Genomic DNA, 13,541 nt, shown 5'->3' with positions numbered 1-13,541 from the left:
ATGAAACCCCACCACATTATCACTACTTGACAAGTAACACAGAGGCACATACAATAGACTATAAAATTATTTAAGGTTGCCCTTCTCTCATGTCTCATTTGTTAATTTCTTCTTGTTTGTTTGAAGAGAAGCTGAAATGTAAAACAACTATCTGTGGTTTCTCTTCAGGAGTTTTTGAAGGGGTGTTTTGCAAGCAAATACTCAGACTGCAAAGCCAAGTATGCTAAGGCAGCCATATTTAGCTTCATAATAAAGAAGATATTTATTATTTCTTAACTTCATATCTTAAATCAAATATGAGGGGCAGTGATATTATTTTTTACACAGTAAAGGCAGATATAAATGTTCTTTTTTGTGCCTGACCTTCCCAACGTCGCGCATCTCAGAGCACGTCTGGAATTCTTCCGTACTATCCCTCAACATTTGAAGCTTTGTCTTTAACTGATCTCTCTTATCAATTAATTCTTGCTCCCCTTTTTTCCTGGCAGCAAACATAACCTGGAAAAAAAAAGTGTCTGTCAGGGAAAGTCTTCCTGCTTAAACAGTTGCTAATTCTCTGAAGAATTATGAATTAGGGACTTGATGTGATCAATCATTTCTCTATAATACATGCCGGGGTGGGGAGTAGCACTTCAAGAGTGTTACTCTGACATTTGTAGCAGCATTTGTTTATTTTTAATACCTGTTCAAGCTCATCCAAACAACCATTTTACATTTTTCAAAACTCAAAGATTATTACTTTCCATTAAATGGCCTTTTTAGGGTCAGTGACTTGACTCTTACTGTAGGAACAGCTGTCTTCTCAAGTCGTTTTCAATACCATGTCAAACCCCACAAGAGACATTGTCACCTAAAATTTTAATGTAAGCTTTTTCTAATCGTGTGTTGAAACAGGTCTTTAAAAATTACCGTGATAGGCTATTTTCAGCAATCATAAGAACATTACCTCCTCAGCAAGTTTAAAGATATCAGGGATTTTTCGTGGCCATTGAGCAACAATACAGCTAAGTGTTCGATCCTCTGGCACAAAGATGTGGTGATCCATGAGGTAAAACAGTCTACAGTGGACTTTCTGTAATGTCAAATAAAAATATGAGTTATTGGGATTGATTTACGATTTTTGAAATTGACAAGCAATTTTTTTTAAAAATTCAGATGGATCAAGATGATTTTATGCAAGATACATATTGACCTTAATTTGCTCTTCAAGTACTGCAAGTCGGTTTTCTTTAACATCATTTGTAAATTCAATAGTATCAGACATCTCTGGTACATTCTCTGGTGTTTGCAGTAACTTGTCTTTGATGGTCTCAAATTCAGAGCAGATCCTTGTGACAGACACCAAAAGGTTGATGAGAAATATGAGCAACTTAAAAATATTTTGCTAATGAATGTAGAAGATACTCACTGCAAATTTTCTTTCCGATGGATGGTGGCTAGTTTCTCTAATATAAATTTGGCAAAGCTGTTGGCTTTCTTGGCCAGCGTCTCTTTCAGTTCCTCACATTCCAGTTGGATCATTGTTAAGTGGACTCTCATTGGGTGGCTCATAATCTCCTTTGACAGCACTAGGAACTCCTCTGCTTTCTTTGAAAAGTAGTGAGATTACATATTTACAGACAGCTGCTAGTAAAACTAGAAACAAAACCAGCAAATAACTACAATATGCACAGCATGAAATGTTTTGTTACCTGTCTATAGTCATCAAGAGAGTGGTCCTCTGATATGAATGTTTCCACCTGAGCCAGTGCTGTTCCATTGACTAGCCAGTCAAACTTGTCAACTGTAAATTAAAAAGGCACAGGTCAGCATATTTGTAAATGAATTAGTGGGATAGGGATCAGAAATTACTGAGTAATAGGATACCCCACCATAGGTCTGGAAATGGTTGGCAGGTTCTTCCAGATTTTTGCGTACAAGTTTCTTCAAATGTGCCCAAGTAAGTACCTCATCAGGCACCTTGGCATCCACAAATGCTGTTTTAGCTTGTCCCAAAAATGACTGGAGAGCTGGTACTTTCTGTCAATCAGAAACAGAAAAATATGAAAGATGTGTCCAAACATTTTTAGTTGTTTGATAAATGAAGATAACCTCACCTGAAGTGTGTTTGTGATAGTCTTTAGCATGTCAAAAAAATATGTTTCCAGATCTTCCAAGGGTGGATCCATTTTCATTTTCTCACCATCAAAAGTCAAAGACATATGAATCAGAGGCATGAGGTGGCGATTGCTTGGGTCGAACAGATTAACAAACTGCAGAGTGCTTCTCTCTAACATGGCTATTAACTGGAAATTAAAAAAAAAAAAAAGTTCAACATTTGAGTGGAATGGTGGTGCAGCAGGTAGCGCTGTCATCTCAAAGCAAGCTCTGTCCAGGTGAGTCCTTTCTATGTGATGTTTGTATGTTCTCCACATATCTATGTAGGCGCTCTCCAGGTTACTTCAATACTGAGTGAAATAAATTGATTTAATCCATAAATCCATCCATCTTCAACTACTTATCCGAGGCCAGGTAGCAGAGGCAACAGTCTGAGCAGGGATGCCCATACTTCCCTCTCCCCAGACATACCTCACCTAACTCTTCCAGGGCAGAGGCACTCCCAAAGCCAGTTGAGAGATGGCCTCGTCCACACGATGACGGATTTTTAAAAAAACACAACTTTTTAAAAACGCATCGAAAACGATTCGCGTCCACACGATTGCATTTTCAAAAAAATCTCCCTCCACACGTAAACACAGCAGTGTGTTTTTGAAGACGGCTATAAGCCTGCCAAACCATGTGGTGGCAGTATTGAGTCAAATTTTATCCAATAGGAATCCTCCATGTTTTGTTGTCACAACACACGGGCCCATAAATATGACGTCACAGTGGTTTTCGTCGCAGGCAAGACGTCAGCGTTTTTAAAAAGTTTGGATACGCCGTCCACACGACAAAGCAGACCCAGCGTTTTTTAAAAAATCCACCTCGGTCGGCGTTTTTAAAAAGTTGCGTTTTCGTTCCGGATATCTGTGTTGTCGTGTGGACGGAAGGCGTAAACGCAACAAAAAAGTTGCATTTTCAAAAAATCCATCATCGTGTGGATGGGGCCTAGTCTCTCCAGCTTTTTTCCCTGGCAACTGAGGTCCTCACCCTATACCCTATAAGGGTGCATCTAGCCACCCTACAGAGGAGAGTAATTTCAACTACATGGGTCCTGGATCTTGTCCTTTCACCTCCAGGCCACTGCTGAGGTGCCCTTGAGCAAGGCGCTGTCCCCCCCACAAGCTGCTCATTTGGGGCGCACCCCGAACTCGCAACCCTTCACTCTGCCTCCCCATGTATTAACAATTGTACTAACCGCATGCCTACAGGCCCCTAGTGTGTGTTGTGTTTGTTCAGGGGCCTCTACACAACTTTGTATGCATGGTTTGATACATATACGCATGAAAAAAAAAGAGTGTAAAGATAATTTCCCCGTAGGGGATCAATAAAGTTGACTTTCTTCTTCTTCTTTGAGAGGATCTAGACTCTGCACTTCTCTGGCGTTGCCTGCGATGACAGGCAGCTGGCTAGTGTGGGCTTATAGCCACCATGTGTAAGAGTTTGCAACGGTGAATGAGAGGGTCATATTCAGGTTGGGGTGTCTCGATGTTATTTTGGCCTACGGGACAAAAGGCAGTGCAGAGTACCTGGCCTTGAAATTTCCAGATGGGGCACTGGACAGTGCTGCGACTCAGGACTCCATTGTTCTCCTGGGTGATGTCAATGCTCACGTGGGCAGTGACAATAGGTAAGACAAGTTTTCAAGTACTTTGGGCTGTGTTTCATGAGTGAGGGAAGTACTGGGTGTGAGATCGACAGATAGACCAGGTGGGTGCAGAGATTAAATTGTATTGGCTTTTCATGGAGAAGGAGAAGATGAGCCAAAAGACAAAGCTCTCAATTTACTGATCAATCTACATTCCTTCTCTCACGTATGGTTAAGAGCTTTGAATCATGATCGAAAGAACAAGATCCCATATACAAGCTGATCACATTCCTTTGTAGCTGGTGGCTAGACAGAACACAGATAGTTTCCCACTGGATAAGCTCGAGAAAGTGACTGGGAAGTCTGAAAAAAGATGGATAAGATTGACAGATGGATGGATGGATGGATGGATGGATGGATGGATGGATGGATGGATGGATGGATGGTCTGAGTCAAGATGAAACTCAAAACAAAATCAGTTTCAGCTTACCTGATTTGAGATGAGGACCGATGCACATTTATATAAGGAATTCAGTTTTGCCTTTTTCATGCAATAAAAGTGCTTATTTTTGAATAGGTTGAGCACTGCATCAAACCAGGTAGTCATGAGACTATCCTCTGTTGTTTTGCAATCTTTGATTATTTTGGCCTTCAATTTCTTGCACTCTATGGATCCCAAAGACCTATACCAACAGAACATAAAATTAAGAAGAAACCAAACTAAATTGATTCAAGCTAAACTAATGTTGAATGTCTCCTTGCACTTTGCACTAGGCACTGCATGCATTTTGTGTGTTGCAACATAAAACTTCACATCTGTGTTGAAAATTACACAGATGTAGAGTTACATCCCATGAGAGAGCATCTTCTCAAGGGATGTAACTCCATGAGAATTTTAATTACAACATTTTGGCACACAAGACATTACTACATCTGTCAGGTCATACCAATGAGCTTGTAGTGGACTTCAGAAAACGCAAACAGGACACTGAGCCACTTTACATTAACATGGTCTGTGTGGAGAAGCTCCATGTAATCCATTTCTAGCGAGTTCACATGGTAGGGATATGACCGTGAGCACACACATCAAGTTGGTAAAGAAAGCCCAGCAGAGACTTTACTTCCTGAGGATTCTGAGGATATGCAGCTTCCCTCAAAAGCTGCTAAGGGCCTTCTACCAATGTTCTGTTGAGAGCATACTGAGAGTATACTGTATGTGATACTGTAGCTGTACACACACAGAGGTCGTAGCTGTAGAGACAAGCGCTCCAGGGGGTCATTAGAGCTGACCATGGGATTACTGGCTGTCCCCTCCCATCTCTGGAAGAACTGTGCAGTCCAAATTGCATCAAGAAAGTAGTGAACATCACAAGGGACACGTCACATCCATGGCACAGCCCATTTGAACTGTTGCCATCAGGGAGATGGGACAAGGCAATAAAAACAAAAACCAGCAGACTGAAAAAGTTTCTCTGTAATTGCCATAAATCTGTTGAACACGACCAAACTCCTCTGAAATATGTACATACACATATATCAATGCAACATTGAAATGTGATACTACCAAGTGTTTATGTGGAAGTTTTATATACATTATTGACACTGTGCATCATTCCATACTGTGAATAAGCATTGATGAATGTGTGATGGTCATCTTGCCCCTTGGTTATTTTTCACTTTTTCCTATCTGTTTCATATGTGTTTTACTATCTGTATTTTACTAAAAGACAGCACCTAATTTTGTTGTTGAATATGACAACGAAAATTAAAGTGATTTGTGATTCAAAATATTGTTTCATGACCTACAAATTGCACAGACTCTCATTCGCCAAATTAAGTTTGGGCCATCTTTACACATTAGTCTCAAAGGCTCCACTGACTCAATGTGAGGTCAATAAAGCAATCATTCTATGTGTGAAGTATAGTTAAGGTAGGACCTTGAACAGAACCATGAACAGGGGCAATTTAAAAGTGTGTTTTTTCAAGACAAATTACAGAAATTTTCTGTGGTGTCATAGACAGACTTCTTGAGTAATGCTCCATTATTGATATATTGACCTTGTACTGAAAAACAAATTTAGAGATTACGGATTCTGCTCTATGAACTTGTAATAATTAAAGTCTGAGAGTGTCCTCCAGACTGCTCTAAATAGGCAAATCCATTTTAAATTTTTTTAATGCCATGTTGCATTCATGATGTGTGTCCATACCTGCAGTCTGAAAGATCAGTCAGGATCATTGTGGAAAATGTCTGGTGACAAAGGTCCAAGACTGCCTGCATTACGGGATGAATATTATTCAACTTCTTTGCAATTTCACTGTGGTTTCTGACAAAATCCTCATGCCAACTGTGATAGAAAACTAAACCCCTGCAAAAGATTGGTATGTGTTACATTTAATTAATATACACAGCATTTTTAAATTTGTGTAAATTATAGATTATTAAAATATTTAATATTTGGCTTTTTGGTATGTTGGCATGATTTCAAAAAACACGTTTTTTTGTTTCCTGATATATGAATCAGTTCTTTCTACATTTAATACTCACTCTTCATTGGTCCCCTCTTCTGAAATACCTCTGTCGGCCTTTGTTACATTACTCGCTGGAAGAAGAAAATTTGATAATAAATGATTCATTTACAGTCGATGTACTGCAGAATTAAACATACACATGCACTATATGTGAATATTAAAACAGCAATAGGCAGGATACCTATGTGCTTTTGAAGCATTTTGTCATGATTGTCTACGATCTCCAAATGGACTTCCTCAAGTAATGTCCTTGACTCATGACTTTTTGTCATGTCCAACTTTACTCGATGATAGATGCTATCCAACCAATTTTTTGAGATGGGCACAATATCACATTTTCCTCTATAGTCTTTTAGTTGCTCGGTGACCTGGAATAGACCCAGAATGATACACAAACTAAAAACACTGATTTGTTTCTTTCTTTACTTTTCTATTTCATATTTCATAATACAAAGGAAACATACCCGGCGCCTTCTATTAACATTTTCATCCTGTAAAGCATTGACACAAAAACACAATCAAATTTTGCAAACATTATATTGAGTATGATACTTAAAATTTGTGCCAAAGGGGGAAAAAATGTCACCTGTCCTGGAAGCTTTTGTATTGTTTCTAGAGACATGCTCAAGGGTGTGCCACGTTTGGCACGTTTGCAGTCTTCTTCTGTTTTGTAAGACCTGTGATAATTGAGGAAGCAAAATATCAGTGTGTTCATTGCAGCTCCCACCACTAAAACATGTAACTGAGATAAATTTGTCACGTCAAAATATCCTAGGTGAATGTGAGCATTTGTGTTTGTTTGCCTTTCATATTGTCTGGCCTTGAACTGGTGTCTTGTCCAGTGTGTACCCAGCCTATTGCCCATAGCCAGTTGGTATAGGATTCAGCAGACCCATTACCCACAAAGGCGAATTTAATTCATTCATTCATCTTCCTACCCGCTTCATCCGCTTGTGCGGGTCACAGGGACCTGGAGCGCATCCCAGCTGGCACAGGGCGTGAGGTGGGGGCAAAACTCCAGGAGCAACGCCAGTGCACCATGGACGAATTTAATTGCTAATTCATATTGTCACATAAAACCTATACTATAATTGCACTTGTTCCTTTGTTAGTGAGCAAACTTGTAGCAAAAGGCGGCAGTTCAATGCACAAGCTGTATGATGTAAAAAAAAGGACTGTAGAGAGTGTAAGGAGAGTGAATTAAGAGAGTAGGTGTGTGTGCATTATTGGTCATTTGTCTGTCACGTGGGTTCTCTCCAGGTTCTCTGGCTTCCTCCCACCTCCAAAAAACATGTGCATCAGGTTAATTGGCCAGTCCCAAATTGCCCGTAGGTGTAAGCGCGGGCATACGTGTTTGTCTGCGTCTATGTATAGCTCCAACTTGCACTGGCATCGCTCTCAGAGTGTCCACTGCCCCTGCGACCCACTACAACGGATGAAGCAGGTTAGAAAGATGAATGAATGTCTGTCATGTGAATTTGTGATGCGCTGGCAAAGTGTCTGGAGTGTACCCCACCAGTGCCCATATTTAAATGGGATAGGTTCCAGCAACACCCATGCCCCACAAGGTGGAAAAGTGCATGAAGACGTGGCAATTTTTGTTGTCTCATCTACAAGAAAATGGATTAATGCATGGATGGATTGTTTTGAAGGCTGGTTGCTAAGGATGAATGCTTGAGCTTTAACTTTGCTGTTGATTTCACCAATGGTATTACGCTATTTATTCCATTTTCAGGGTGTTGTGCTGTATTTATTACATCCCGCTTCAAAGCGGTGATGTATTGTAATCGTCAGCGTTTGTGATTTTTTTAAATTTTATTTGAATTGATGGGGTGTTGCTGACAGTTGCTTGGGCTAGGGTATTGACCTTGATTCACTGTGATGTTTTCCCCTCAAGATATTGCAGAAAAAAATGTTAGCAAAAACTTACAAAAAGTGAGAAAGTTCATGCTGGCATTTTTGCAGTCGCATCAGTCTCCTTTCTAATATTCCATAATCTTTTTTTTCATTATCATGAACAGTCTTCTGTTCTGTTTCGGCTGGCAAAGCTTGATGTCGCTTCATAGGTGCTTCATCACTCTGTTTGCTTTCAGACTGCTGCTCTGTGTGAATGCCAGAACTTCTCTGGCTCCGTAGTTTCCTTTTCAACGATTTAGTTATGTTTTCAGTAGGCTGCATTCTTCGTTGTTCTTGATTCACGGATTGTTAACATTTATAGTTTGAATTTGTATTGTATATATCACACTTAATTCTTTAGAAGTCAGACATCAAAGCACCATTTTATAAAAATGACAAGTCAAAGACTTTGAGACATTCTCCATTACATGTTGCTGGGGGAGGTCTAATATTGAAGTCAAGATGAAATCAAAGATCAAAGAAAATGCATTCATTTATTCATTCATTCATTCATTCATTCATCTTCTAAACCCGCTTCATCCACTGTCGTGGGGTGCTGGAGCCTATCCCAGCCAGCTCAGCATGTGATGCAGGGGACACTCCAGTGCATCATGGAGCCACACATACACACAGAAAACATCCACATTCGAAACTTTTACAGACAGAGAAACCCAACAGAACCCTCCAAACAAGCATAAGCGGAAGCAGCGGAGAAAACTCTCTCACTGAGGAAGAAACTCCGAGCTAGATCCAGACTGTGGATGGCCGCCTTGACCGGTTCGGTGGAAAAGAAGTGTGTCTTGTGGGGTTATGACATGGTATTTGCAATGGTTTGAGCAGGAGAGACATTCATACAGTAGGAGGCTGGTCATTGACCCTAAAAAGATCATTTCACAGGAGGTAATAAAGTTTGATAACCCTTCCAGGAAGCCAGTCAGTATATATCTAAGTGTGGTAAAATGTAAATCTGTTGTGGAATGGGCTTGAATGGGAATAAATGACAAAGTGTTGTTACATTGTTCCCAAAGACAATGACAAAGACAAAGACATCAAACAAAGAATGGTGATTGGTGACACTGATGATAACACTAACCAGGAGAAAATTAGAAGAAATTATGCAAAACACAACAAATGGGCTGAGAAAATGACAAGAAAAACTGAGTTGGAGTGGATCCATGAGGGTAAACAAGTCCAGAAACGTGGGGGGGGGACAAGGACCCTCGATGTCCCCAAAGACTCAAAAAAAGAGGAGATATTGGAGTATGCCAAATACATTGTCTTCCCAAAGGGAGAAAATAAAGTAGGAAAAACTGATGCATTTAGTCATCAGTTAGTCATTTAGTTAGACTATCAGGAGGAAGCTATTTTTGATGATGTTATTACAGTTGGTGAACTGTACAGCATACTTAGAATGGGAGTGTTGAGATTTTACCTGTGCATTAAGACCCCAGAAGATAAGGATGATGAAGAATGCATTATGGGAACATCAAACAACAAGGATGAGCAACTGAATGACATGTTGGAAGAAGATGACCAGCCTATTCAAACTTCTGACATTGAGGCAAACCTAGACACACCTGAGGTTATGTTTGGAGAACCTGTGGCTGGCCAAATGGATGACACTTTGATCTATCTACCTGACTTGGAGAACAATGAGGACCTTATCATAACGTCAGATATGTACATGCGATATCTATTGCTTCGTCTGTCCACTCCTGGAAGAGGGGTCCCTCCTCTGCAGTCTTCCTGAGGTTTCTCCCATCCATTTTTTCCCCTGTTAAAAGGGTTTTGGGGGGAGTTGTTCGTTTTCCGGTGTGAGGGTCGTACTGCTCGCAGTGCACAAAGGTCAGAGGGATATCGTCCATGTGCAGATTGTAAAGCCCTTTGAGACATTGTTTGTGAATCTGGGCTATATAAAAATAAATAAACTTGAAACTTGAAACAGTTCTCATTCCCAGAACAAGCTCAAATGACACATTGATCAGCATTCCTCTCCCAATAAGTGCAGCATCCTCCACTTCAGACACAGCACTGAGAGAAGATGAAGCTTCCATCACACCTCTGCCAATAGCCAATGATACTGCAGAGTCAGAATCTGTAGGTGAGGTAGCAAGAAGTTCAACTCCTTCATGGAATGTTGTGCAAATCACTGTAAGACTTCATAGAGTCAATCTTCTAGAGGAGATGATAGGCCAATTCAAGGATGCAGCACTTCTCAAACATGAACTTAGATACACTTACATAGATGAAAGAGGTCTTGATGCAGATGGCATCTCAAGGGATGTGTATGCTGCATTTTGGACTGACACAGCTGAAGGGGAGGACCAGATAATTCCATCTCTGTGTCCTAAGTGGCAAGAAGAACAATGGAAATCCATTGGGCAAATTCTACTGAAGGGATTTCAAGACCACGGCTATTTTTCCTGTCACCTTTCCCCTGCTTTTACAGTGGCATTTTTGGTGAGCGGGAAGTCTCCGATGATGTGCTTTTAGAAAGTCTTCTTCTATATGTCAGTCATTCAGACAGGAGTCTGATCACCACTGCCTTGAAGGGAGAACTTTCAGGAGAGGAGGATGAGCTGATTGATCTTTTAGACCGGTTGGACGTAACAGCACTTCCAACACAAAATAATTTAAAAGGCATCCTTCTGAAAGTGGCACACAAGCAGTTGATCCAAAAGCCAAGATATGCATCAGAAAAGATGTTCTTCGTTGCTGGTTCCTCCCAAAGAGGAGCTCTTGCCAGCCCACAAGATGTCTTGCACATGTATGAAGCCAAAAAGCCAACAACCAAAAGGCTTTTGAAAATGCCACATGCCTCTCCCTCAAGTCAAGCTGAGACCCAAAGCTTTAGTTTCTTGCAACAAAACAACAGAGGCTTAGATGAGGCAGGTCTCCGAAGAGTATTAAGGTTTATGACAGGGTCAGATGTCATATGTGTAAACAAAATTATCATCATGTTCACAGCAGTTGATGGACTTGCACGAAGACCTGTTACCCACACATGTGGTCCAGTTCAGGAACTACCATGGACATACGCTTCCTATCCAGAGCTACGTACTGAGTTTGACAGTGTACTGATTGACAAAACATCATACAAATTCAGCCTAGCTTAGCTTTGTTGTGATATGCTTATCTCATCTAAGCTAGTGGTGCACATGTCTAATGTGTGTCTAATGAATGTCTACAGATATTCAGAGCAGAACATTTTATGACTTGTCAAGTTGATGGAAAAATAACCTGTTATTGTTATTGTGAAGTCCTGACCACTTTTCTATACCCTTATCTGATTATGACTTCTCTAATGAGTTTCCCAATATATGCTCTACTACTCTGTTATGTAAAAGAGCAATTTGATTCTACAGTCGTTCTAAATGCGGCTACAAAAGGAATGTAGACTTGCACCTTAATGTTGGGAAATGGTTTATTTTGTATAATGTTTACATTTGTGGTACGCATAGTGTTATAATCCATAAGAGCAGGGAATTTTTTTTACCTGTCCAGTTGATGAAAAAAACACATGTGTGATGTTAGTTCTTCCAGAGTGCAGCTCAAAACCTGACTACTTTTCTATAATCATGTTGCCTGATTATGAGTTATCTAATGAGTTCCCCAATACCTGCTCTACATGTTAATGTACTGTTACATAAAAGAGCGATTTGAAAGGGAATCTGAATGCTGTTACTACAAAATAAAACAGTTAATTTTGTGTAATGCTTAGGTCTGCATGTGTCTTATGTGTAAAAAAGAAAAATGCAGCCACGAGGAAGAAAGCACAAGAAAGAGCCCTGGAGTTGTGTAGTTGTGTGACCCTTCCCCTGAAGCACAAATCACATGGTAATGAGAAACATAACAGTCTCATATTTGCCCCATCTTTCATGAACTTATGGAAACAAATTTAAATTTCTTGCTATATGTAGATGAGCAAGAGCACTACAATGCTGATGTGCAAATGTACAGTGTGGGCAAAATAGTTCAAGAAATTAAAACAACAACATCATAGTTGTGATGTTTCTTTTCCTCATGCATTAAATGTTCAAAACGGATCACATCAACAATATAGGCTTGCTTTATTTGCCTATTCCAGAAATCACAGAGTAATCTCTAAGTCTTTTAGAATGCATGCTCTCAGGAAAAGATACAGCTCTATAGCTTCATCTGGTGTGGTGGGAGAGTGTAAGAAGTTCTCTGTCATTATAAGGCAACACATGTTGAATAAAGTTTCATCACAAGGGTGAGGTCCTCTCTGTTCGCATTCCTCTTTACAAGCCTCCACTGCTCCCTGAGAGACTTCTTTCAGATGATCTCGTCCTCCAAATAGATGAGGGATGGTGTACATGAGAATGGGATGTCCACTTGGAGCCACTGCATTTCTGCTCCTCTGGATAACATGGGTGTTCCACAAATGTACAACTTGCTGCAGTTCTTCCCATGTAGTAAAAAAGAAAAAAGAAAAATTTTTTTTTACATACATACATGACAACATTGTTGCTTACAGGCATAGGATTTTGACAGCTGCGATATAAAGTCCACTGGCTTTTGACCAGTAGATGGCGGTGTACCACCAGAGTGTGCGTGTGAGATTGTCGGACAGATCTCGCGAGAGGGCAAAGTTTGGTAACGTTGTTTTGAACCACGGATTAAATCATAGTTAGATCATGGATCAATCACAAAATACATCCATGGGATCCATGATTGGAATAGAGAAAATACTTTGTTAATTCCAAAAAAATCTGATTCTTTTCTGTGCAGCTCTTATCGGGAATAGCTAACAGACCATATATATAGATGCGCTCACTCTCTCACTCTCTCTGTCTCTCTCTGCTCACGATTACGCATGCTTGAGCACACACACAAACACAAGATGATGGTTCATATATCTGACATAGTTTACCTGGATGATGGCCAGGCAACTAAACAATATAAGTTGCTTGTCCAAAAAGTCTCCAGAGAAGCAGTCTTTGTCTTTCAGTTCCTGGAAACGATTCATCCAGTACTGGGCATGATGTCTTCTCAAAAAGGCCCACCAGCTTTCGATCCGCTGATTGTGGTTACTGGACCCAGCGATGTAATAGTCGGTGACAAGGCGGCGATCCATACTCCATCGCAAGAACCTCTGCATTTCTGCCATTGTTACATTTTCTGTCCCGAAGTCTGCGCGAATTCTTCATGGTGTCCCCATCCTCCTCTAAACTTCCTTTATGAAATACCCTGCGAATACTTTGGGATCGCTGTTTGTTGAATAGGCATGTAGCCATATCATAAGTCTTGAAGAGCCATCCATTGCTCCATTTATACAGACACCAAAAGGTTTTAGTTTGTCGTATGAATCAACATGCCACATGAAATTAGGCCCTGGGTTAAAGTACATGTGCCACGTTAGGCA

At 40.4% G+C, this 13,541-nt stretch overlaps 1 protein-coding gene across 1 annotated transcript in view; it reads right to left on the bottom strand.

Moving 5' to 3' along the window:
• LOC137592139 (dynein axonemal heavy chain 12-like) overlaps positions 1–13,286 on the bottom strand; it is a 32,708-nt gene extending 19,422 nt beyond the window's left edge. The window contains exons 1-11 of the mRNA XM_068310093.1: positions 13,050–13,286; positions 6,724–6,750; positions 6,441–6,627; positions 6,276–6,330; positions 4,218–4,410; positions 2,097–2,285; positions 1,872–2,019; positions 1,692–1,783; positions 1,409–1,587; positions 1,214–1,328; positions 364–498 (exon numbers count right to left, since the gene is read on the bottom strand). Of these exons, the coding sequence (XP_068166194.1) occupies positions 364–498; positions 1,214–1,328; positions 1,409–1,587; positions 1,692–1,783; positions 1,872–2,019; positions 2,097–2,285; positions 4,218–4,410; positions 6,276–6,330; positions 6,441–6,627; positions 6,724–6,750; positions 13,050–13,286 (1,557 nt within the window). The remainder of the gene's footprint in view (positions 1–363; positions 499–1,213; positions 1,329–1,408; positions 1,588–1,691; positions 1,784–1,871; positions 2,020–2,096; positions 2,286–4,217; positions 4,411–6,275; positions 6,331–6,440; positions 6,628–6,723; positions 6,751–13,049) is intronic.
• Between the last annotated feature and the right edge of the window lie 255 nt (positions 13,287–13,541).

This window comes from Antennarius striatus, chromosome 1, assembly GCF_040054535.1.
Source record: "Antennarius striatus isolate MH-2024 chromosome 1, ASM4005453v1, whole genome shotgun sequence".
In the NCBI taxonomy this organism is placed as follows: Eukaryota; Metazoa; Chordata; class Actinopteri; order Lophiiformes; family Antennariidae; genus Antennarius; species Antennarius striatus.
Note: the sequence above shows the minus strand (reverse complement) of the source record. Positions and strands in the feature narration are given on the sequence as shown.